The 27,637-nt window shown below is 33.5% G+C and overlaps 1 protein-coding gene across 1 annotated transcript in view; it reads right to left on the bottom strand.

The window, feature by feature from the left end:
- Window positions 1–27,637, bottom strand: part of RALYL (RALY RNA binding protein like) — an 823,485-nt gene that overhangs the window by 602,955 nt on the left and 192,893 nt on the right. Inside the window, exon 3 of the mRNA XM_069100197.1 lies at window positions 16,838–16,939. Coding sequence (XP_068956298.1) covers window positions 16,838–16,847 — 10 coding nt within the window. The 5' untranslated portion in view covers window positions 16,848–16,939. The remainder of the gene's footprint in view (window positions 1–16,837; window positions 16,940–27,637) is intronic.

Genomic DNA, 27,637 nt, shown 5'->3' with positions numbered 1-27,637 from the left:
GGACTGAGGTGCAGGAATAGCTTTGTAAACTTTCAATTACTATATAACCGGAACCTATTCTGATCCTTCAATTGCCACTTCTCCACACTCTGGACCAGTCCCATTGTGCACCCCTATATTCTACAAGATTGCTTTAACTCTACAACTCACACCCCATCAGTACCCTCTGCCCCTGAGCTCTTCCCTCTCAGTGGAGAATCAACAGCTTCTCCAAGAACTTCAATTTAGGAGGGCATCCAGACCAGCCATCTTTTTCATTTCATATCTGAATTTCTCCATCGTGCACCCTCTGCTTCATAGGGCACCTTCCTTTTCTCCACGCCCCTTTTGCATTAGTCTTCCTGCATGAAAATGCAAGTTCCTTACAAACTGAGGTTGTCTATTGTCTTTCTTTATATCCCAGATCTTACCATAGTGTCTGTCACATAATAGGCATTTAATAAAGGTTTACTGACTGCCTAATGGATCCATTATCTTATAAACATGTAGATATGCTGCAAGATGTCTAGCTTCCATCCCTGCAATATTTTTTTCTCAACCTGTGTCATCTCTATGGGTGTTATTTTCTGTAGATCCTATATACAAGAGCCACAACATGAGCTAAAAATTTTCCTCTAGGGTTTATTTTTTAAAGTAATTAGTTGTAATAGTGCTGTATAGAACAGCACATTCATTATCATTTACTCTTGTTACATATGCAATCTGCCTTCCTTTACAGTTATATATAACCTTAATGAGGTCTATTGTATCATTTCCTTGAGATAAGGTCCTAAAGCTTCCTCATCAGGTGTTTCTCCAATGCCCTTTGGGTAAATTTATAAATTACTCCAATATTTGGGTACTTTGCAAATATTATCTCTTTCAATCCTCATAATAACCCTAGGAAATGTGTTATTATTATCCTCATGTTACAGATAAGGAAATTGAGGTAGAGAAGGGTTAAGTGACTTTTTAATTTTAGTTCTTCCTAGTTCTCTAGCACTCTAGCTCCTGCACAACCTAGCTTCCTTTAACAAGTATACCTATTAAACTTATTTGTTTATATGCATACTACATGAATTAATGAACTCTTTCCAAATACATGTCTTAATTTGACAAATATGTATTCTTCAATCTGCTTTATTTCTTGTGTGTAGATAAATCCATCTCATCTGTTTCCTCCTTATGAATTTCACTGAAGAGGCCTCACAAATTTCTAGGACTTAATGCAATTAGTATTAAAATATGCAAATTGAAAGTCAGCCTGGCATTACTCACTGGAGACACAAAGTGGATAAAGAGCCAGAATGATCTAACAACACATTTTACCTGTGTGACCCTGGGAAAGTCTCTCAACTACTCATTGCAAGTTATAGAGAAGGTACTTACTTGTAGTAATAGATAAAGTTTCCTTACCAGGAAGTTCCACATAGCAGTGAAATCACTGATCTAGTCTCTATCCCTAATCTGCAAATTAAAACCCTAAGAGATACTCACCATCTATGGAATTGTATTTGGCCTCTATGCAGCAAACTGTCCATGAGCCTATTAACCTTTCTTAATGACAATTCCCTTTCTAATATTTTTTAAATATACACATATATGTGTATACATATATATGTATGTGTGTATATATATAGATATACATCAATAGTGAGTTGGAAAAAATACTTATGTAGTAGCCTCAATCAAAAAATCTTCCACAATTTCGTCACATGGACTATTAAAATAGCTTGCTGGTTGCCCTTCCTGTCATGTCTCTCTCCACTCCAGCCCATCCTCCACTGAGCTGTCAAAGTGATCTTCCTACAACATGCTGGGTTGACCATGTCAAGCACTTTATACAATAAATTCCAATGGCTGCCTATTACCTCTAAAATAAAATATGAATAAAATACAAAATACAATATTTTTGGTATTTAAAGCCCTTAATAATCTCTCCCCATCCCCCCTCATGCACAAGTACACATACACATGCACAGAAACACATTCTGCAATCCAATGGTATTGTCTTTCTTGATGATTCCTGAAACATAATACTTCATTTATCAATTCCACATATTTTTACTGACTTACCCTCATACCTGGAAGGCTCTCTCTCATATCCTTCTTTGGGCTTCCCTAGCTTTTGTCAAGTCCCACCTAAAAATCTCACCTTCTATAGAATGCCTTTCCTGATCTTTCTTAATGCTTGTGCCTTCATTACAATTTATCCTTCACATAATTGGGTAGCTAAGTGGTATAATGGATAGAGCACCAGGCCTGGCATAAGGAAGAATTGTCTTCCTGAGTTCAAATCTGTCCTTAGACACATACTAGCCATGTGACCTTGGACAAGTCACTTAACCTTGTTTTCCTCAATTTTCTCATCTGTAAAATGAGCTGGAGAAGGAAATGGTAAGTAACTCAGGTATCTTTGACAAAAAAAAAAAAACCTTAAAAAGTCCAACAAAGAGTTGAACACAATTGACCAACAACAAATTCATTTGCATGTTGTCTCCTCCATTAAACTATGCATTCTTTGTGCTAACATTTTTTAACCTTTCTTTGTATTGCCACTAAGTGGTTCAGTACTTAGCACAGGAGTAGGGAACCTGCACCCTCCAGGGCACATGTGGCCCTCTGGGTCCTTAAATGCAGCCCTCACTGTTCAGTCAAACAGCTGAACTTGAAGACCTAGAGGGCCATGTGTGGCCTTGAAGCCACAAGTTCCCCACCCCTGGCTTAGCACACAGTAGGCATTTAAAATATACTTCTTGAATAGCACATCTAGGAAGTACATTATGTAGCACTTTTAAGGTTGAATTTTTGTAAAATAAATTATTTTTTCAAAATTCAAGAGAAAATAAAATGGGCCTTTATAATTTTATACTTCTTAATCATACAACTGATGACATGGCCAGGCATAAAAATAATCTGCAAAAGCCTACAAAATTGCTTTTTCATATTTTCCTCAAAGATATCCCCAACTCAATCACAACCTGTTTATACCAAGACTGTATAAGATTGTAAAAGTTAGTAGATGCCATCTCCAATATTCACAGTTGTTTTCTTGGACAAATTTCTTTGCCCTTGTTGAAATGCTTTATGTGATGTTTAGTATTCGTTCAGAATAGTTTTCCAGTTTGGATATCCTGAACATTGATCCCTGAGGACTTTTAAAGTTGTGTCTCTTCAAGCAATGATTTCTGTGTTATTTTTGTCTTAGTCCCATTTCATATACTTGCTTTATACTTGTGATATAATTTATAGTGAAAATATCAGTGAATATTCTTTAATACCTTTAATGCTTTATCAGTTTGTTAATTATGGAGAAAATGGAGCTCACTCATACTCATTAAAGTATGAAATTATATTAAAATTTTTGGACATTGTAAAGCTTTGGAGATTTTGAGCAGCCTTGTCATCGATTTCTATTGCTCCACCAACATCATGAGACAGATTACAGAGATCCAAGGAAGACTTTTTTAGAATTTATTTCTTGGATAGACAAGGCCAACAATGACATCACATTATGAATCACTATAGGCTGATCCTTGGGTAGCTGACCCAGTTTGTTGCTGGGATTGTATTTGAAGCTTATTTAACTTGGAAGATTCTGTCAGGGCTTGCATTTCATTGAGAAATCCTGCAAGAACCTAGGGTCATGTCTCTCACATTCTGAGCTGTTAGAGCGGGACTGCTGAATTGTTGAAAGTATAACAAAACACATTAAGAAAAAGGAGAGTTTGGCATAAAAGAAAGAACTTGGTCTTTGAATTAATCAAAATTACTTAATTTGATGCAGTTTAATACATCACCTTTTAAGTTATGAAGCATTTTGTTCTAGATAGAAGTTCTCATTCTTATTCAAAAAGTTCCATCCTCATTATACCCTGATGAAACTATTGGATTAGAAATCCACAATAAGAAAAATATCAAATTATCCACACTAGACTTTTAAAAACTATATATTTGTGTATACAACATATATGTATATTTCTATATATATACACATATACATATATAATATACATATAACACATACAGACAGACACACACACATATATATATATATATTTCAAATTATGATATTCAAATATAAGGGCATCCTGATGATTGAAACTATTAATATGAGACTTTTGGGAATATGCAGCAAATAGATAATAGCATGGGTCCATAAATGGGAAGAAAGTGAGTAGGTTGGATTATATTTGATATATTATAATCCCAAACAATTTAAATAGCAAAATTATACTTCTTTATCACCAAATTTGGCTTTATCAAACCAATTTGTCCATGGAATGATGAGTGATGGAAATGGTAAGAAGGGGGAAAAATTTAAAAGACAGTTCAGGATCAAGAAATGTAAGCACATATACTATGCAACATTTGTAAGTCACATGACTATGAATCACAAATATTTTTGTAAAGAAGAGAGCTGGAAGATACTAGATATAGAAATCTTTGAACATTATAAAAATAAAACTGATTAGGCAATCAGAAAAGAAATACTTGATAACTGACCTAAGAGTCATTTTGGAATCAGTCGCCAGTTAGAAGAAAGGGTAAAGATGAGAAGCCATTTTATATGATTGACTAGTCTGAACTGACCTTTTTAAAACAAACTTTCAAAAAAAGTTAGGAATGAATATAAAATGAAATATAAAATAATATAAATGTTTTTATATTACATATATTATACACAAAATAAAAATATAAAAATAAATATGAATATAAAAACATATGGACTATCAGTATTCCTTAGAAAAGCCTAAACAATGCTAAATATTTACCAAAACAAGGAAGCAAAAAGACATCATAAATCATGTCAGACATTAAATTTAAAATGTATTTGCCAAAGAAATAGAGGTGCCAAGGAGGATGAAAAGTTATAAGAAAATTCGCTTACATAACAGCCAATAAGGATAAAATAGAAAGCAGAAGAAATTTCTAACTTTTGTGGATAAAACTGAAAGCACAGTAAATAGATATGGAATGAAATGATCTGTTGACATTTCTACAGTAAGCTATTCTCTTTATCAATAAAAGTGGGACCCTAACTTTGGAAACCTACCACTTGAATACCTGATGTACCATGTGAGGTAGGCAAATTGATACTCAAGAGGATCAGACTGAAAAGGGTCTAGAACTGACTAAATACAAATGGAGAAAAAAATCAGTTCGGAAGATAATATAATTGGTGTACTGAAAAGATGGCTGGCATTGGAATCAGGGGTAAACAAACCAAAGCTAAAACCTGTATTCAAATTTGCCTCTTGCATACACTAGTTATCTTACCAAGGACAAATCATTAAAACTAATAGTAGCCTTAGAACATTTTTAAGATAAAAAATGACAATCAAATTGCTTATCAATAATAGTGTAAGGTATTTTGTATATAGAAATTTCCTCACAGAGCAGAAAAAAGAAATCTACATGTGTAAACAGATGGATTTATTTATCTCTATCTCCACACATATGTTACATATATATGTATGTATATGTACATCATCAAGATATTTCATGAAACCCCAAATATATTTTTGAAGGAATTTAAGAAGTCATTTAATTCAATCCACAACTAAAAAACCTTCTACAGCATTTCTGTCAAATGACCATTCAGTCTTTACTTGAAGACTTACAATGATGAGGTACTTGTTCATTCTACTTTAGGCAGTTCTAATTATTCAGAAGTCTTGCCTTAAATCAAGGTGAAATGTGTCCCCCAAAAGGGAAAACAATATTACTTCCCCACAAAATTGAAAAAAAACTTGCAATTTTATCCAACAACAAAAATAGGAAAAAAATCGAGCAAAAAATACAAAACAAAACTCAAGGACTGAGAATTTAAAAGCATATGAGATATTTAAGACATATCTTACTAGATTAGCAGATGTGCCAATGTTATAACAAAAAAGAGGACTAACAGATGAATATCCTAGGTGTTATATCAGGATTCCTAAAATAGTGAACAAAATATGGGAAGATTTATAGTATGTTGGATACATCTTCTAAAGAATATACATAGATAGACACAAACCAAAATCGCACCATATAGGAAGATATGGGAAAATGAAATCACTGAGATTATAAAACCATTTTGGTATATGAATGTGGACTTTCATTGTATTGAATGAAAAGTTGTATAGCCTGAGAAGGTATGGAGCAACTGGGTCCTACAAATGTGAATGGATAACATTCATGCTGGAGGTAAACAACTTATCTTAATGGAAGTATGTATAAAATTTTGAAGAGTACCTGGAATTTTTTTTAACTCTCCTGGTAATAACATATTTAAATATTAATATAATATGTTTCATTAAATTTAGAACCAAACACAAAAATAAAAATGATGAAATAACAAATTCCTAGCATTCTTCATGCTTTTTAGAATTTTCTTTTAAGCCAAATATCAATATGTCACTCCTAAATTGTGAGAGAATGTGTGTCCCTTTAAGTTAACGAAATCTAGAGTAGATGGAGTTAGACTTGAGAAAAGGCCAAACATGAATTCCTATTGAAATCAAAGACTGATGAATTCTTTTGTATTTGAATGAGTGTCACTAATCCTTTTGTTTGAAAATGTGCCAACAAAATAATATATTTTTCTATCCATTATTTTAATTTATTTAGTGAGTCCTCAAATTATTTTCATGGTTGGAAATGAACAGATTTCTTAACATTTTTGATGGTTTGCTTTGGGCTAATACATTGTAATATAAGAACCCCTACCCTTACATACTTAAACCAAAATGTTACTTGAGAGATTTTTTCAAACTAATGCTTCTTTGTTCTATATTTTATTTTCCAAATTACAATTCAACCTTATCATTTGCAACTTTAAAAAAGATATTTGAAATTAACAGTCTTTGTTGGGAAAACACAAACAAAGAAATAATGAATAAAATAAGTACCTGTAATGAATATTATTTGCTGCTGGGCATGAATCATTTATTTTTCCCTGTCCCTACTCAAACTTTCTCAAGTTATTTTTAAATTCAGACCTAGGACTCTCCAGGGAAGTAAAAATAATCATAAGGGAGAAAAACTGAATAGACCCTAGACTTTCAGGTTGATAGAACTCCTATTAACAGAAAGATGGCACACTGTCTCCCGCTGGGGCAACTTCTCAGAAAACTTCTATTTCCCTGGACCTGCAGACATACCAAGGCATTTTCTAATCTGTGGGAAAGGGCAGTGTCAAATTAATATCATATCTTATAGTTTTCCAATGCTGCTTATAACACCGGTTTGAGAGGGTTTTGTTTTTGTTTTGTTTTGTTTTTTTACTTTTCAGTCTATACTTGAGATGAAGTCGAGAGAACTGAATACTGAGGCATTTTATAAGAGGCTGAGAGGAGCAGTTACAGTGCCCTGAAGATGAAGGGCTGAATCTAGTGCTGGTGTTGCTGAATCTAGGATGAACAACTCAGGGATGGAGTAGAATAATGGTATATGGGTCATGAAGAACAACATAAAATAGCGCTTACATAAAGAATAGCAGCACCTATCTTCTAAGGAGAATTAGGATGGTTTTTGGACTAATTGTATGTTGTTTAATCAGGGTCACAGTGGAGGCAGCCACCTTGAGAGAATCAATTAAGTCATTTTGGCCTTCACTCTGTCAAATGTAGTAAGCTGGAAGTTAATATGTTCCCTAAACTTCATTAATCTTGATCTTGATATTACTTTTCTATGTAGCCTTCAAAAACTACTCTTTTCTGATTCAAATTACATTGTAATTAAAAGGTAAACTCTTTGAAGGACAGGTCTTTCTTTTTGCTTTATTTTTTGCTGTGTAAATTTTTGGTCCTTAAGTAACCAATGCCTAACGTTGTGTTTGGCATAATGTATGTATTTATCTTTGCTGGGTGAATGAATGAATGAATGAATGAATGAATGAATGACAATAATTACAACAGGAAACTACTTCATTTTCCCCGGATCTCTAAAAGTTAAATAACACATACACAAAGTTAACTAACTCTCTTTAGTAGTGATTTAATTAAGCAAGGATTCATGATTCTGATATCTTCTCCTAAAACAATCTTATAAAAAGTTCAGGCCGGGGGCAGTTAGGTGGTAGAGTGAATATAGCACTGGCCTTGGAGTCAGAAGGACCTGAGTTCAAATCCAACCCTTGGACAATTAACACTTACTAGCCATGTGACCTTGGGCAAGTCACTTAACCCTAATGGCCCTGCCCTCTCCCCTCCAAAAAGCAAAACAAAAAAAAGCAAAAAAGAGAGGAAAGTTCAGGAAGGTCCCTAGGAAATGAATACTATGGGAGCTGTTGAAAACATAGCTTCATCTCTGATGGGAGTTGGTGACTTGTATGTGACCCTGTGTGCCTTATGTGATGCTGAGCCATCATTTATCTCCTGACCCTCACCCATGAGTGTCTTTCAAAGCTCTGCTCTCAGTCTCTTCTTTTCATTCTGTAGTCTTTCTTGATGATATGATTTGCTCCTATGAATTCAATTATTTTTCTAGGCAGATGTCTCTGAGTTTACATCAAAAACTAATCCCTCTCCTAAAATCTAGTCCCTCCTTTTGAAATAAGTTCACTTGAATGTGTCATTACCATCTCAAAGCAAGCATGTCTAAACCTGACTATCCTCTAACCTTCTCTATTTTTGTACAAGACACCATTCATCCTGGTTCAAGTCTATAGAACCTGTGACACAGTTCCTGTGCCATGTCCTAAAGGAAGCCTTTCCTGATGTTCCCAGTTGGAACTGTTCTTTCCCTTCTAAAATGATCTTTAGTTCTTTTTTACATATGTTCTATTCCCCAGAAGGGAGAAGGGAATAAGCATTTCTATAGTGCCTAACAGGTACCAGATACTGAGCTAAGTGATGTTTTTAAACAAATATTATTTCATTTGAATATTAGCTCCCTGGGGACAGGGACTACTTTGGTTTTTCCTTTATATCCTCAGAACTTAACACAGTGCTTTAAACATACTCTCATAATATCTTTCACATATGTACCTTTCTCTCCACTCACACAGACACCTTAGCTTATCACCTCTCACCTGAACTACTGTTACCTCATTTTCCCCCACTCCAGCATATCCTTCACTAAGCTGCCAAAGTGAGTTTTCTAAAGAGTAGCAGTGGCCATAGCAAACTCTAGTGGCTCCTTATTACCTCTAGGATCGAGTATTAAATCCTCTATTTGGTTTTTAAAGCCCTTCAAAACCTAGCTCCTTCAGTTCATTCTCCTTTCCAAACTTCTTATGCTTCACATACTCTAATACCCATCTCTCTTTTTACATTTTCATATATTTTAATTTATAGAATAAAACAAGTATTTAAATGTACGCACATGAAACTGCAAATCTATTAGGTGCAAATCTATTACTCCTTTTAAATATATAATACAGTTATGACATAAATTTCTTTTTTTCTTTTTTCTTCCCTTCACTGCTGCCCTAGAGATGCCTACCATTAGACACAAACATGTATATATCATTCCATGTCTTAACTCCGTACTTTATTGACTGTCTCTACATCTAAAACATTCTCTTTCCATATCTGAGTCCTTTAGTTCCCCTATCTTCCTTAATAACTCAGCTCATATCCCATCTTTTGTTGATGTCTTTCCCCTTCTCCCCATTACCTTCTATATACACTGTACATATCCTTTATCTATGTAGTTACTTGTATGTTGTCTTCCCCATTTGGAATATGATCTTTAGATTAGCAGGATTTTTTTTTACTTTGTATCCATAGAGCTTATCCCAGTATATGGCACATAGTAAGTACCTAATAAATGCTTGTTACTGACCATTCATTTAATATTTGTTGAAATGAGTGCAATTGTTAAATCATTAGAAGAGAATCTTAGATTAATATGCTGAAAGATCTCAAGTCATTGGAGAGTTTAAATTCCTGCCATTTACTGGTTTCAGAATTTGTGTGGCTTCATATTTTTCTTTTCTTTTGAAAAAAAATGAAGATAGTTCAATAGATTGAAGCCAGAATGCCTATAAACAAAATAGAGTTTTGTCAATATTCTGAACTGGAAACTGGTGAGATTTTCTGAAAATTTTGGTGGATGCTTTTGCCAGAACGAACACAAAATAATTAATAAGAAAGATTGGTGACAACCAAAACTTAGGTTATAAAACGTACGTGTATTTAGGGCTATATATCTGTGACTGTATATTTAATTTTTATTCCTATGTAAATTTTTTTTTAATTCTATCTGCTTCATTTTCCCACTTAGGTCCCAAGTTTTCAGAGTCTCTTGACAGTATCTCCTCTATGTTACATGTACTTATAATTAAATTTCTCTACACTCTGAATTACTTTCAGTTGAAAAGGGAGACAGATAATACCAGCACCACAAGGGACAGACATGACTTCTTAAAACTTAGTCATTCTGAATTATTTTAGTGGCAGCTAGGTGGCACAATTTGCTGAACCTTGAGCCAGGAAGGCCTGAGACAAATCTGGCCTTAGAGTCTAAGTGCCTAAGGCTTAGACACTTACTAGCTATATGACCCTGGAAAAGTCATTTAATTTCTTTTTTTGCCTCAGTTTCCTCATCTGAAAAATGGGGATAATAATACCACCTACCTTCCAGGGCTGTTGGAAGGATCAAATAACATAATTCTAAAGTGTATAGCACAGTCTAGGACATAGCAAGTATTATATAAATGTTAGCTTTTATTTTTGTTTTAGTAAAATCAAAGTTGAAATGGAAAAAAATAAGTATTCTCAGACACCATATTTGAAAAGTGACATGAGTACCAATACTTTTATTAATCAGAATATATCAGAGAGCCTGATCAATCTTCTAACATAATTTCCCAAAATCAAGTTTTTTTTTTAAATGTTTCAAATTGCTTCCTTTCATATCTGAAACTTTGAACCTACTGAAGCATGTTCATAGTACTTTGTTGGCTCATATGAACTACAAGAAAGATTTATGAAATAACATAAAATGATAAGACAAGAAAATGAGGTACTTTTACCTCCAATTACTAAGCAGAAGGCTTTGTTTCCAAGAGAATTATCATTGAATTTTTTGCAAAACATCACAGAAAAGAGTTTCCCATCAAATCAGTAAATGAACTAAATGACTTATATTATGCCATGTTAAGGCCATTTCCTATGACTATTCATTCGCTGAAAGCCTCTCTAGTCATAATTCCCATTCATATGAAAATTTTCCTCCCAGGTGACATGGTGATGCCCACTGGTATGACAAATACTAGGCATCACTGAAGCAAATGCTTATGCTCCCAATCACTCAATCTGGAAAGCTTGATCATTTTTTATTCCTCCTTTTGCTTGACCCTCTTGTCCAATAAATCACCCAATCCGCTTGATTCTGCTTGAAAAATTTCACGATAAAAACACTCTATTGTTTTTGATTTTCACTGCCACCACTCTAGTTACTATTGTTATTGCCGGCAATGTATATTAATGTCTCCCTGACCATCAATTAATTCATTAAACTATTATTTCTAAATTTCTATTATGTTCCAGGCACCAACAGTTAAGAAAAAGAACTATGTAAAATAGTGTTTGCCCTCAAGGAGTTTACATTTAACCCCTCCTTTCTGTCTCTTCTACCTCCAAAATATCCTATATATGAGCATAAGACTAAACTTCTTAGAGCAGAGCTAATTTGATTTCTTGGCCCCCAAATTTCCAATGGTTGACCTTTCTCTAAAGTCCAAATTCCTTAATTTTTTAATCAAGGTTCTTTATGATGCAACTCCAACCTTGATCAATATCAGATGGATATGTTCTCTCTATAAAATCCCTTGTACTCAACTCCCCTTCAAAGATATTCATACACCAAGTATTCATCAAGTGCTTACTACCTAAAAGGCACTGGGCTAGCCACAGAGAATATGGACACAAAAACAAGTATCTTCCTGCAAGTAACTTATAAAACACAGAGAAAATGAAGGACTCCAGCCAAGTTGTCCCAAGTTTTCCTTCCAAACAACTTTAAAATAACACTTCAGATTGAATTCTGGAGTAGCAGAACCAAAATAAGGCTGGGTTGAGAGATTTTTTCCATCTGAAGACAATTTAGGAGGTCAGAACGAGAGATTTGTGATGCGTGTGTGGGGGCTACCCTGGAGTCCATCTAGCAGCAAACCAGCTGTGGGTCTTTAAAGTGGCAACAGTAGCACCCACAACTTCAGTAGTTCTCAAGTCAGATATGATAAGGGGATCTGGCTACTGATTAGAAAGAGATTACAAGTGACCTCTAATCTAGCAATGGGTGTAAGACTGTGCTCTACTTGGTAAATCTATTATTTAATTTCAGAGCAGAGAGGAATGCTTTTTGGTCACAAAGGAGCAGGGACCCTGCGGATCGGCAGTTAGTGCTCGCAGCTACAAGTTGATCAAGGGTCCTTCTTGCGAAAGGACCATAGCACAGACCAGAAGAGTGGTGACCACACCTCTCCATGAATCATGTCTCCTTGGCAACACCAAAAACTTTCAAACCCCAGAACTAGCTCTGAAACAGCAACTTGAAAAATCCTGAAACATGGGACAGAGTCCCCCACACCTGTGCACCTCTGTTCTCTCTCAATACTGGAAATAGAGCCCAACTTTAACTTAATGTCTAAAGTCAAGAAATAGGCAGGGAAAATAAGCAAGAAATTACAAAAAACAAAAACCTGATCATAAAAAGCTACTATGGTGACCTGGAAGATCAAGACACAAACTCAAGAGGCAGCAATGTCAAAACAGTTAATAACAAAGCCCCAAAGGAAAAAAAAAAGTGAATTGTAGAAAAATCCGACAAGAATTCGTGGAATACTTAAAAAAAATATTTTAAAAATCAAATAAGAATGATAGGGGAAAATTAAAAAAATAAAAAGATACAGAATGCAATTATGACCCCCGATAAAAGCAAAAATAGGATTTTGATTAGTTAAAATATATAAGCAGATACACTACATCTTATTAAAAGTTACCATAGATAATGAAGTAATGTCAGTACTAAAAATATATGCTCAAAATAGCAAACATCCAAATCCTTTTTTTTTTTTGTTAAAGCAATTGGGGTTATGTAACTTGCCCAAGGTTACACGGCCAGTTCTTTTTTGTGTGGGTATTAAGTATCTGAGGCCGGAACTGATCCTGGGTCTTACCTGACTCCATCCCAGCGCTCTTACTCACTGTGCCACCTAGCCACCCCCAAACATCCAAATTCTTAAAGGAAAACTTAAGTGATTAAAGGAGGAAACAGATAGTAAAACTATCCTAGTGGAGGACCTCATCTTTCCCTTCTTAGAACTAGATATATTTACACATAAAACAAGAAAGAGGGTAAGGAGATGAATAGAATTTTAGAAACATTAGAAAAGATAAACTTCTGGAGAAAATTAAATGGGAATAAACTTTCAGTTTGCCCAGATTATCAGAAGAGGAAATAGAATACTTAAATAACCCTTTCTTAGAAACAGAAACTGAATAAGTCATCAATCAGTTTCCTAAGAAAAAATTGCTAGGACCACATAGATTTACAGGTGAATTATATCAAACATTTAAGGAACAATTAATCCCAATACTAAATAAACTATTTGAAAAAAAATGGATAAACGAGCCTTACAAAACTCCTTTTATGACACAAATATGAGTTTGATACCTAAGCCAGGGAGAGTAAAAATAGAAAAAAAACAAACAGGCCTATTTCTCTAATGCATGTTGATGAAAAATTTTAAATAAAATGTTAAAATGTAGATTCTAGCAATATATCACAAAGATTATACATTATGACCAGATGGGATTTATACCAGGAATGCAGGGCTAGTCCAATACTAGCAAAACTATAAGCATAATTGACCTTACAAATAACAAAAAAAAATCCACACTAAATAAATCTCCAGCATTTCCGTGTATTACAAACAAAACACAACATGAAGAGATAGAAGGAGAAATTTCATTTAAAATAGCTGCAGACATTATACAATACTTGGAAGTCTAAATGCCAAAACAAACCCAGGAACTACATGAACAAAATTGCAAAACATTTTGCACAAAGATATACCATAACAACTGGAGAAATTTTAATTTATCATAGTTAAGCTGAGTCAATATAACAAAAATGACAGTTTTCCCTAAATTTATTTACTCATTCAGTGTCATGCCAATTAAACTTCCAAAGACTTATTTTATAGATATAGAAAAAAAACATTAATCTGGAAGACAAAAGGTCAAGAATATTAAGGGAATCAATGGGAAAAAAATGTGATGGAAGGCATCCTAGTGTTACCAGATTTCAAGGTGTATTATAAAGCAGTAATCATCAAAACCATCTGGTACTGGCTAATAAATAAAGTCTTCAGTGGAATAGACTAGATAAACAATACACTATAGTAAATTACAATAGTAGCCTATTGTTTGATAAACTCAAAGTTCCAATCTTTTTGGCAAGAATTCACCATTTGACAAAAATTGCTGGTAGTTTGACAGAAAATACTCCCAGATCAACATCTCAAACCATATGCCAATATAAGATCAAAATGGGTACATAATTTAGGCATAAAAGATGATATCCTAAGCATTTTAGGAAAGCATGGAAAATTTCATCTGTCATAACTATGGATAAGGGAAGAATTTTATGACCAAATAGGAGATTGAAAGGATCAAGGGAGGTAAAATTAATTATTTAGCTTATATCAAATTTTGAAAAAAAAATACACAAACAAAACTAATGCAGCCAACATTAGAAGGAAAGAAACTGGTGGACATTTTTACAGCAAGATTATCTGGTAAAGGCTTCATTTCTCAAATATATAGACAACTGAGGCAAAGTTATAAAAATAAAAACCATTCCACCAAATGATAAATTGTGAAAGGATATGAACAGGAAGTTTTCCAACGAAGAAATCAAAGCTATCTATAGTCACATAGAAATGCTCTAAATCAGCAAATCAAAATAACTCTGAGGAACCACCTCATGCCTTTCAGATTGACTAACATGAAAGAAAAGGACAATGACAAATGCTGGAGGGGATATGGAAAAATAGAAACATTAATGCTCTATTGTTTGGGTTATAAACAGGTCCAATCATTCTAGGAGCAATTTGAAACTATGCTCAAAGGGCTATCAAACATACCCTTTGACCAAGCAATACAACTACTAACTCTATTTCCCAAAGACATCAAAGAAAATGGAAAAAAGATCTGCTTGTACAAAAATGTTTACAGAAGCCTTTTTTTGTGGTAGTATAAGTTGGGATATGTGATTGTATTGGAATACTACCATGTTATAAGAAATGATGAGCAGAATGGTTTCAGACAAACCTGTGAAAATGTATATGAACTCATTAAAAATGAAGGAAGCAGAACTAGGAGAACATTGTATACTGTAATAGTAATATTATAACATTGATCAACTGTGAAAGACACAGTGACCCTGATCAAGAAAATGATCCAAGACAATTACAAAGGATCCATGATGGAAAAATGGTGTCTACCGTCAAAGAAAGAACTGATGAACTATGAATGCAGACTGAAGTATACTTTTTTTCTCTTTCTTAATTTTTCTTACATTTTTTGGAACATGGCAAATATGGAAAGAAGTTTTGCATTATTTCACATGTATAATTGATATTGTACAGATTACCTTCTTAATGGGTAGGAGATGAACAAGGAGGAGGAAGAGAATTTGGAACTAAAAGTTTTAAAAAATAAATGTTAAAAACAGTTCTTTAAAAAGGATGCAAATCTATAAGCTAAGAGTTCCCATTGATGCAAATGCTGCAAAGACACCAACGGAGCATATAACAATTTTTCACTATGAATTAAGTGAAATGATGACTTTGAAGTTGTTTCTAGTCCCCCTGCCCACACCATATAGAATAGCCTAAAACAAGGGTAAACACAAATGCCTGTTTATTTTTTTCCTTTGATAAGTAAAGCATAATAAATAACAAGTTTTAAAAAGACACAGATTTTTTATACACTGAAATCACATATCTTCCAGCTTCTTTTAGTTTATACTTCATATGGCTTCAGTTATGAAAGCCATTATGATTTATACACTATATCCCACCACATGATTTATGCCCTCATTCATTTTACTACATTAATTTTATCTCTTACCCTTGTCATCACTATGTTGACCCAGGTTTGATTATAATCATAAATAACTATAAATCTCATGCTATGTAGGTTAAGTTGCAGAAATAATGTTGTTATTGTTGTTTTCATAAAAAAAAATATCCCAACATTTTTCTTCTGTTAATTACTTCAATAGTTCGAGGCAATCTTCATGAATTATTATCAAAAAATTAATGACCTGAGGACCAAACATAATAAAGAACCTCTCTAAATAAGACATGAACTTCAAGAAATCAGTGTCATTTCTAAAATGTGCAGATATCGGAGTAGGACTTTTATAATAACCTAAATGTATGAATCATATAGATTAATAATAACCATACTAGCACTTATATGGTTCATTGAAGTTTATGAGATACTATACAAATATTATCTCATTGATCATTTGCTTCACACAACAACTCTGGAAAGTACACACCATATTATTCCCATTTCAAAAATGGAGAAACTGAGACAGATATAGTTTAAATTATTGGTCCAGAGTCACACAACTAGTGTATGATGCCATACTTGAACTTAGTTCTTCCTGATGTTGGGTCCAAAATTAGTTCCTGTAAGGATCAGTAGGAGTATAATCACAGGGTAATCAGATAAATGAAAAATGCCCTTGCATCAACAAATATAAAATATTTCTATAAAACCATCAAAGATCAATCAATCAAAAAACATTTATTAAGTGCCTGCAGTATGTGTAAAATATTATATGGCTTGTTGTGTACATGACTAATAGAAGTGCAATTAGTTATGTGTAATTTACCATACATCACCTGTGGGCATTCTACTGCTAGGAGGCAGAGCAGTTCAATGGATTCAGCAGAGGACTGGGAAACAAATGCTCTAATTTTGGCTTCAGTTCTTACTTTCCGTATCTGCAAAATAATAATAATAATAATAATGCCTCTCATTCATCCTCTTCTGATAGGATGTCTTGTGTACTAAAAGTTAATGTGCAACACATTTAGCAAACACAAAGGATTTTTAAAAGGCTAACCTGCTGTGTGAGAATTTTCCTGAAATTGCTATATCTTGCTTAGAACAGAATTCTCTGGTCCATGGATCACTCCTTTTAATATGTGTTTTATTGATTTTCTGATATAAGATTTTAACAACAAATGAAAAGCTTAAGCCCAACAATTAGAGAAAGATTATGAAGTAAAGTACCATTACAAAGTAGACTTTCCTAATGAGATCTATTTGTAAAATCAGTAAGTAATGCACAGTTAAGACAAGTTAGACTATTTACATGACCAAAGTACATGTTTTTTTTCCAGTCTCAAAAAGAGTTTTGTTTACTTTTATATTATTTATATCTATAATAAACTATATTTCCTTCTCCTACTAGGATATACAACTTGATTCAATGCTAAGTCAACATGGCATCTATTCCTCACACTCTTCATTTTGCAATAGTGGGAAAATAGGAAAAGTAAGCAAACTGAATTATATTGGCAGGTATTTTTCTCAGCTTATAACAATAATTAATACCAAATGAATCCTTTAGTTGGACATTTTACTCTTAACTGTAGGATTAAAATGATCTACTTTGTACTAGGTCAGTATTGCACTTAATTTATAAATTTAGTTTTCTAGTGCTGGTGAAATCCCATCTTAGTACGTGTGACATAATGATTCTAACCCTCTTAAGAAGGAAGGTATGGCAATATTATAGCAGAAGGAGGAAGAGAACAAGAGGAAGAGGAGGTAGAGCGAAAGGATGTGGAGAAGGAAAGGAGAAAAAGAAGTGCACAGAATTAGAAGGAAGAAGAGAAGGTATTTCAAACAGTGCCTTACAGACTGCTAAGAATTCTGTACACATTATCTTATTTGAGCCCCACTCCCCAAAGATCATCATCATCAACAACAACAACACTGTGAGGGATGTACACCAGTTCCTTTTATCCCAGTCTTATAGATAAGGCAATCTAGGCTCAGAGAAGTAATTAAATTCCATCCTAGGAAGTTACAACAAATAACTACCTACTTGATGGAGATGGTAGAGCTGAGACCTTAAATACTTATCATATACTTTATAACGTTTAGACATTGCTGAGTATGCAATAGTAAAAAAGAGAGAGGGGGGTATCTGATTCTCCTTGTTACATATGGACTGTATATTTAAAAGACTGCCTTCAACATCTTCACATGCTTGTGTCACTTGGCAACACCTTATATGTGCTCAGGGTCATGCAAAATTTTATTGGATATGGTTGGAGATGTGCCATAAGCAAAATTAACCAAAGCCACAGACAGCTCAGAAAAAGTAATTATGTAAGAAAGATGAATCGTCTTAGAACAGAGGAAAGGTAGAGTGGGAGGAACAGGCACCTGTACAATGTGTGTCACATTGGCACCTCTCACCCTCCAACTAACGCAGCAGCAGTCACCACTCTGCTAATGATATTAGTTTTAAGAGCAATGCCATGCATGCTGAACTAATTCAATGAAGAGTTGACTTGTGTCGGCTTGAAACCATTGGGAAAAGGGTTCAATTCACTTCAACTGAATTCACTTAAATGAATATTTCTGCTAGTCATAGCAAGATAACTGAGGATACAAAGAGAAAAACAAAACAGTCCATGCTCTTAAGGTACTTAACATTTGGGAGGGAGGGGTGTGCCAATTTCCCAATCATGTTGCTTTCCAGAATAGCTGTTCCCTTCTATTAACAGGGCCCTAATGTACTTATTTTCTCATAGCCCCTCCAACATTTGTCACCTTCCTTTTTTGTCATCTTTGCTAACCTGATGGGTACAAGGCGGAAATCCCAGAATGGCTTTAACTTGTATTTTTTTTCTAATTAGTAGTTATTTTGAACCTTTTTTCTGAATGGCTAAAAATAGGATTTATTTTCTTGGGAACCACTTTTTTATACCCTTAAGTCACTTGTTAACTGGGGAATAGCTCTTGAATCAGTCTACCAAACCATAAACAAGTCTGTGGAATGCAAAGTAGGTAAAGTTGATCTCAAAGTCTTCTCCTACTTGGAGCTGTATTTTCTCCTCCACCCTCCCTTTCTGTGCCTCCTCCCAAAGCCTGGATTTCCACACACTGCTCCCATAGTTGCTTGAGATCTGTAGCTTGTACACATTCAGTCCTCCAGTGCAGACCTATCCTCTCTAGGCACCGGCACACATTCAATTGATACAAACACTTCTGTCTTATGAACCCTTACTAAAATGTACCTGTCCTATCCCCTACTCTTTCGGGGCTCTTCATTTTCATCCATGTCCCAACTATCAGACCTGCTAAGTTAGTTTATGATAACCATGTGAATTAGTTCTTCAAACTAGCATTGTATTTGAACAAGGGACAAAATAGGAGATTATTCCTTAAACCAAAGAAAATAATCATATTATAAAAATTATAGGACAATAGCAACAGATTTAGGGCAAGGTTTTGGGATCTGACTAGAAGGTCCTAGACAAACATCAATTTTTTTGTTGCTATTAATGTTAATAAGTTAGAATTTTTCAGTAAGTAGATTCTTAACATAAATAATTATATGATTTGCCTCAGTAAAAGTAAATCATACCTGGCTCTCTACTGGTTTACAAGGTTGCTCTCTCATCAAATAAAGTGCTTGGCTAAGTTCAGACATGTTCATTAGTGAAAGGTTAGCCAATAATTGTTGTTGTCATTGTTGTTGTTTTTGAATGGCTATTCAAGGCAGCATTTTTTAGGAAATCGACTAGATGCACCCTGTGCCAGATAAGAGGATACATAAATGCTGATGAAATTTTGTTTTTTTTTAAGCAATGGAATTTAACATTATCTCCCAAGATGATATTCAAAAGCAGTGTTAACATGGTTTATAGATAAGTAGTTGTCTTTTGAGAAAAGATTTACATTTTCAAATTATTCTCTGTTAGAAGTGAGGGAATATATTTTTATAATACATCCCATAATGCTGTAATACTTAATATAGCCTACCAAAATGACACTATAATCCATGAGAATATTTATATATTTTATATATGGCATGGTTGTGTTGTGGATAGATTTTTAGTCCAACATAATTAAATAAAAATGGAGAATTAAGGTGTTCATCTTAGATGCAAATAAAAATTTTACCACTTCAGACTAAAATAAATGGAATATTGCCTGTTAAGTACCATAAGGCTCTAAGGCATTTGGTTTATATTTAAAGGTACTTTATTATTATTATAAGAAGAAATGTTTTATCTATTTCTTACAGTACAGCTGCTCACCTTTAGATCTCTATATAAATGGTTTCCAAAATGGATCTCTAACACTTCATTTCTTCAGTGAATTTAGTTCACAAGGATATAAGGTTAATGCAAGAAATGGTTTTTTAATGCTGATTCAGTATAAGTCAGCAAGAGAGTAGTATTAGATTATGGAAATTGTGTGGCTGAGTATGTTTGCCCTTTTAAAACCATTTCTTTGGCATTTTAAGCTCTTCAAAATCTGGCCCCTTCTTACCTTTCTAATCTACTTACAATTAACTTGCCTTAATTTTCTCTGTGATCTATCCACAATGGCCTCCTTGCTATTTCTCACATACCAGGCTCCATATCTCTCATCTCTAGGCCTTGGCACTGGCTATCTCCTATCCTGAAATTCTCTCTCACTAGATTTCGCTTTTCAGGACTCCCTACCATTTTTCTAAAGTCTTCCTTTCTAAGGTCACCTTGTATTTGATTTATATATGTCATGTATAGGCCTATTTGTGTTTGTACACAAACATACATATAAACATATCCACACATATGTGTGAGTATATATATATATATATATATATATATATATATATATATATATATGTTGCCTCTCCTTTTGAATGGAAACTCTTTAAGAAAAGAAAGTGTTTCAATTGTATGTCTGTTTCTTCAGTACTTGACACAATCCCTGGCACAGGGTGGGCACTTGAAAAATGTTTGCTGATTTATCAGTTGATTGAATGAATATCTATATTCTCTCCCTTAAAACAGAGACAGTGTATCATAATTTCAAGAAGCCACTGGCTGTATAACCCTGGGCAAATCCCTTACCCTCTCATTGGTCTAGGTGACTCTCTAAGAGTCTAAGTTGCAGTGAAGTTACAGATCTGCATTAGCAGAGAAAGTTTCCTCATCCATGGGATCTCCATTTCAATGAAAGGCCAGGTCTGGTACCTATCATTATTCTAATTTATGCTTTATCATAAAACAGTAAGGTTGTATTTCAGAAAGAGATTTTCCTGGAGAAAATGATGACATTTACAGTGTACTGTGAAATGATAAAACTGAAATAAACAGTTTCATAAACCAATAAAATATCTCAACTGCTTACTCTGCACAAGATAATGAGTGATATACAAAGATGATAAGACACTATGGTTCCCACCTTTATAGAATTTACATAACCTGTTAAAAAGGAAGAATATAGACACAAATAGTAATAATAAAAATTAGTATAAAATCTATCTAGGGGAGGAACAAAGAGTGATCAGTTCTAATGACAGAATGATTATTAACAGCTTATGGAAATCACTCGTTTTCCAGTCATTTCAGTCATGTCCCACACTTTCACATTTAGCGTTTCCTTGGCAAAGATACTGCAGTGGTTCACCATTTCCTTCTCCAGATCATTTTACAGTCCAAGGAGGAAACTGAGGCAAACAAGCGTCTCGACCAGCCGCGAAGCTAGAAAGTATCTGAGGTCCCATTTGGACTTAGGTCTTCCTGACTCCCGGCATAACACTCTTTCCACTCAGCCAACTAGCTTCATGGAAATCAGGGCATGTGACATTTGAACTTAACTTTGTAATACAGGAACTATTTCAAGAATAAGAAACAGGAAAATGTTTTCCAACTCTGTGGGAGGAAAGAAGCATGAGTGAAAGCATGGAGAATGGAAAGGACACAAAAAGTTTAGTGTGACTTGGGCATGGTATATGTGAAGGGAAGTCGTTGGAACTAAAGCTTAGGTTGTGCAGGGCCTTAAACAACAGAGTAAAGACTTTGAAGACATTTGATAAAGGCTTTCGAAATATTTGGAATGGATATTTGTATAGACAAGTGAAAGTAGAGCTGAATTACTAACCAGACCCAATGATATGTTAATGAACGATTCACTGTCAACCATAAAGAAAGTCTTCAGGGAATGATGCAGGGTTCTATCCTTGATCTGCTTCTTTTCAATATTTTTATTTATGATTTAGATGTAAGCATAAGTTGACATACTTATCAAAACTGGATGAAAGATGTTTAGAGAGATAGATAATTCACTAGATATAAAAAAGTATTTTAAAAAACTGAAGTCAAAATAACTTCTTTAATAAATTTAAAATATAAAATGTTAAAATTGGCTGCCAAAATGAATTTTACACAAATAATATAAGGGAGATATGGCTAGGAAACATTCCACTTTGAAAAAATATCTGGAGGTTTTCATGGAATTACAGTTTAATGTAAATCAAGGGTATTTATTAAAGAGCATCCAAAAAATTAATACTATTTTAGTAGTTATGTGTGAGGGTCCCACTGTGTTATGCCCTTGTCTAATCACCAATGGGAAACTATGTCCAGCTCCCCAAGAAACATTTCAGAAGGAACAGTGATAAGCTGAAACATATGAAAAGAAAGGTGATTAGAAATGAGTGGGGATTTGAAACTATGCCACATGAGGATTCTTTAATATTATTAGATATTGCACATAAATGGGAAAGTATGCCAAAGGTTTATGGACATAATATTTTGTTACTGCTATATACAATGCAGAACAATACAATATATTGAGCCTGGAGTAGCTTCTCAAACTAGATACCCAAATTTGAATGTTAGTTGTGATGAGAATTGTAAACCTATTTGATCTACTACACAAGCAATTTGAATAAGATCAGACAAATAACAAATAGGTGACAAGGAATTTGAAGCCATGTATTCTGAAATCAGAACTAATACCTTTTTCTACTACACTATTAAATTATTTTATATACATAACTTTAGGAAGATGATTTTCTTAAATTGGTCTACATTATACTTAAATATAGGATGAGAAATTTTATAAATATTGATGTGTGTTAATAAATTTTTAAAAACTCAATTTATTAAGTATCCATCCTCCTCTTTTCTTTGCTCTCCCTCCTCACCCCAGTTTATATTGTGTGATTCTTAAGAAATCTGAAAGAAAGCCATACTCAGCCTTGTATTTTTATAAAAATTTGATATGCTCTACTACCAAAGAACAGCATATACCTTTCTTTTTAATCAGAAATTCGTATTTCTGAAAGTAGAAATTTAATGAAAATTTCAAGGTAGTAGTAAATTAGAAACATTATGACAGTAGTAGTCTATAAGACTAGTGACTGATTATCTAAGATGATATATGTTTCATGCCAGTGTGTGAAAAAAATGAAAAGAAATATTGCATCATTTAAATGTATATATGAATATGTCCATGTAAAACACATATGCATATGTGTTCATACTCAACTCTTATTGCTTAGTTTCTTTAGTCTTGCATTTTCCTAATGACTGATTATTTCTATTATTAGCTCTATTTCTTTTGACTAAATTACAAATTATTTTAATGCAGCTGTAGAGATATAAAAGCCTATGAGGAAAAATTTTTACTCTCACATTGAACAGAGTGTTGGCACCTGGAGTCAGGAAGACCTGAGTTTAAATCTGACCTCAGACACTGACTGAATGACCCTTGGCAAGTCACTTATATTCTCTCAGTCTTAGTCTCCAAGTTATAAAATGGGGATAAAAATAGCACCTACTTCACATGGTCATTGAGAGGCTCAATTAGCAGACGTCTGCCACATTGCAGATGCTATACAAATGTTATTTCCTTCCTTATGAATGAACTTTCAGTCATTGAACAATGTTTAAGAATTATGGATAATATGATTAAAACACTAAAATTAACTTTTAACATGGTTGAAAAAGCCAGCAATATGAATTTTATATATATTTTACACCTTATATATAATATATTAATAGAATATATATTATATTAATGTAACATGTTAATATAATGTATATAAAGAATTCTTTATATATAAGAAATGAATTTGTAGATAAAAGTTTCAATTTTAAAGATTATTGATGTTTTATTTTTATATTACAAATTTTTACAGATTATCCCCACTTCAAGAGAAATATCTTATAACAAAAAAAACAAAATTAATAATAGAGTAACCTTATCTGAAAATGCATTTAATATTTCAAATCTGCAGTCCTATTTTAAAAAATAAGAAATGTATTTTTCTTGCTCCCAATGCTAACTACTTTGAAAAAAGAAAAGAAAAACAAATTTCTTATCATAAATATGCATAGCATTTACATCATTCTGTACCCTAAACAGTCATCTCTTTGTAACAAATGGCATTGTGAATGGTCATTATATTATACTTCTTTAAACCTTCAAAGTTATTCGTTTTTATACTGTTGTTATTATGTAAGTTGTTTTCCTGATTTTGCTTATTTCATTCCTCACCATTTTATAAAACTTCTGACAAATGATTTATTTTGTAATACTGATGCTACAGTTCTTGTTCTATTTCACGTGGTATCATTTCATTCGTCATCAAACACAATGATGTACAATTGGTGGACCTATGAATGGATATAGACATTCTGACTGGCAATTTGGAATTGTACACAGAAAGTTACTTAAAAATAACTGGCTGAATTATAGCACTGTTAGGGCTGTATCAGAAAGAGATCCAAGAGAAAAAAGCCTTTTATGTAGGAAATATATATGTAACAGTTCTTTTGGTTGTGGCAAACAAAAACCCAAAAAAAAATCTAAAAACTAAGGGGTTTTCCATTAGCTGACGAATGGTTCTCTAAGTCAATAGATCTGCTGAGTAAGATTATTTTGTTTCTATGCTATTAAGAAGTGAGGAAAGAGACGATTTCAAAAAGATAGGAAAATACAAATTAACTGATACAGAGTGAAGTGAGCAAAAACATAAGAATAATTTATGATAAAATGTTTAAGTTCAATGCTAGCTTTCTATCTCTTGCAATGGCACCATACCTTCCTCAAGTCTCAGATTTATTGCCCCCCCCCTTCTAAATGCCAATCTTTCTACAAGTTTATAGAGAAATAAATCTGATGTGACCTTTGGCAGATTTCCTCCAGTTCTTAGGCCCTATAAACAGAATGCTTTAAAACTTGAAGACTCCAGTGCTAGAAAAGGGCACAGATCACATAATTCTCAATATAATGTACTGATTCTGGAAGGCAGCAAATCATTCCAAATCAAAACCTGCCACCATGAGTTCTTGTTCTACTGCTCATTTAGACCTAACATGAACCAATTACAGAGTCTACCCGGGTAAAGTTTAATTACTGCACACTCAAGAGGATAGCTCAAAGTTTCAAATGACTATGTATGGCCACAGATTTCATGACTGTAGTAAAATAAATTTAGTAAGATAATATTGTAGAGCTGGAAAAAAATGTTCAACTCCTGCACTTTACAAAGGCAGAAACTGATTTCAAGTGACTTCTCCAAGTATCACACTGTTAGTAAATGTTGGAACTAGGACCAGAATTTAGACTCTAAACTACTATTCCAGTTTGTTTTTTATTATAATAACAGCATCAAAAACAACAGTTAGCTTTTATATAGCACTGCAAAGCACTTTACAAATATTATTTCATTTTATTCTACAACAACCTGAGGACGTATGCAAACAATAGTTAAGTGACTTGCCTGAGATCACAAAGATAATAAGTATCTAAGGTTGGATTTGATCTCTTGTTATTCTTAACTCCAGGTTCAGTATTCTATCCAGTTTTCCACTTAGTAGTCTACTATTCATACTAATTCAGTATCTACAGAAGTAAACTTAAACAATTCCCAAAGTTGACTTAAATGTTTTTTCTTCATCAGAATGCTGAATCATACATGAAAACATTTTTAATATCACAAAAGGAATTATACAAGTGTTTGCAATTTCTATCTTCATGTTTCAATTTAAACTGACAAATTACTTGATTAATCATCTACATACAGTAAAAAGAAATCTATATTAGCAAATAGGAGTAGTGATAACATTTTAAAGCATCATACCAGTCCCCTTTTAAAGTATAAATGTTATATCACAGTCAATTATTGATTATGGCTAAATCATCCATATTTTACTTTAAAATTATTATTGGCATTGCTATCTCCTCTAATTAATTTATATACACATATATGTAGATAAATAATATTTTGGCAGAGTAGATGGCAATGCTATTAAGTGTGTGTGAGTGCATATATACACATATGCGAGTATATAAATGTATATGTATACACATTTATTTGTCATACGTATGTATGATCTTTGCATAATATTGCCTTGCATGAACTATAAGGAACTTGGAACCCAATCTTTCTCTAAAAAGTTGTTCACACTCAATATTACTAATTCCCGTGATTAAAGCAAAATATTATCTATATAATTATTAATTTCCATTATAAAATTTCCCGTACCATATTACTCACAGAGTATGTTGTAACGAATTGAGCCTATAACAGTAACAACCAGATTGTGAGTGGCATTCAGTAACCTAATGGTTCTGCACTACAGAAGCAGTAAGCAGAAGATGAATGAGAAGAGAGAGATGGGGGGATAGGGAGAGGAAGGGAGAGGGAGAAAGAGAGAATTTAATGATTATAATGATTTTCCCTGGGATTAATTTGGAGTAGCTATTATTTCTAGCACAAAGTAAGCAACTCAAGAAAATGGTTTTAAGTACATTCACTAATATTTAATGCACTACATTAAGAAAGTAACATGTGTACAACTTAGTTTGGGTGCCATTTAATTTCAGCTGCCTCTAAGGCCATGAATACATGCTTCTATAGCTTTGCTATAATTCTCTGCACAGTACAGATTAAGTCAAACTGTTACTATTGTGTAGGCTAAGGGATCATTAAATATAAAATGAAGGATAACAATTATTCAGGTTATAAAATTAATTTCCCCCAGGTCACCCTGCAAACTCTTACTTCCCATGCACTCAGACTAATGACCTAAATCTGTATTCTCTAGATAGTTTAAAATGGAATCACAGCATGAAAAACAGCCAAAAAGTGTAGTTGCGGGGTGGGAGGGATTGATTTGGAGACTCCTGAACAAATTTATTTCCTTTTGGCTCAGTTGATAAAAGTACAGAAATTAAGGAGTAAGTAAGAGACAGGAAAGTGTTAAATTGGGACCTTAAATGAGATCAAAAATGGTGTCTACACTTTGCTACCCTTAAATAAGGAATGAAGAAATGCTGGATAGATAGAGGTAGAAGCACTTTGTAAGTATACATAGTATCATTGGGAAGGCCTGGTAGGTTACCACAAAAAATAGTAGAAAGACCTCTCAAAAACATGGCTCCCAGAGAGAATGGAGCCATCTGACCCAATCTCCTCAACAGAAAAGAGGGGATGTCTTAGAAAATGCCAAATTCTTAGAGCATGCTAGGTTTAAGCCTTTTAGAAAAAAAGAACTAAAGTTTCTTAGCAGCACCAGTTTCATGCAGGGAAGTGTGTTATGCCAATAAGAACCAATAAGGGACTAACACTCAGTTTGGAGAAGTAAAACTTTGGAATGTGTCCTCTGCTA

This window comes from Petaurus breviceps, unplaced genomic scaffold (genome assembly GCF_028583685.1).
Source record: "Petaurus breviceps papuanus isolate PSGF00001 unplaced genomic scaffold, PetGlider_PUasm1.0 38, whole genome shotgun sequence".
In the NCBI taxonomy this organism is placed as follows: Eukaryota; Metazoa; Chordata; class Mammalia; order Diprotodontia; family Petauridae; genus Petaurus; species Petaurus breviceps.
This window is presented reverse-complemented; position numbering and strand designations above follow the sequence as displayed.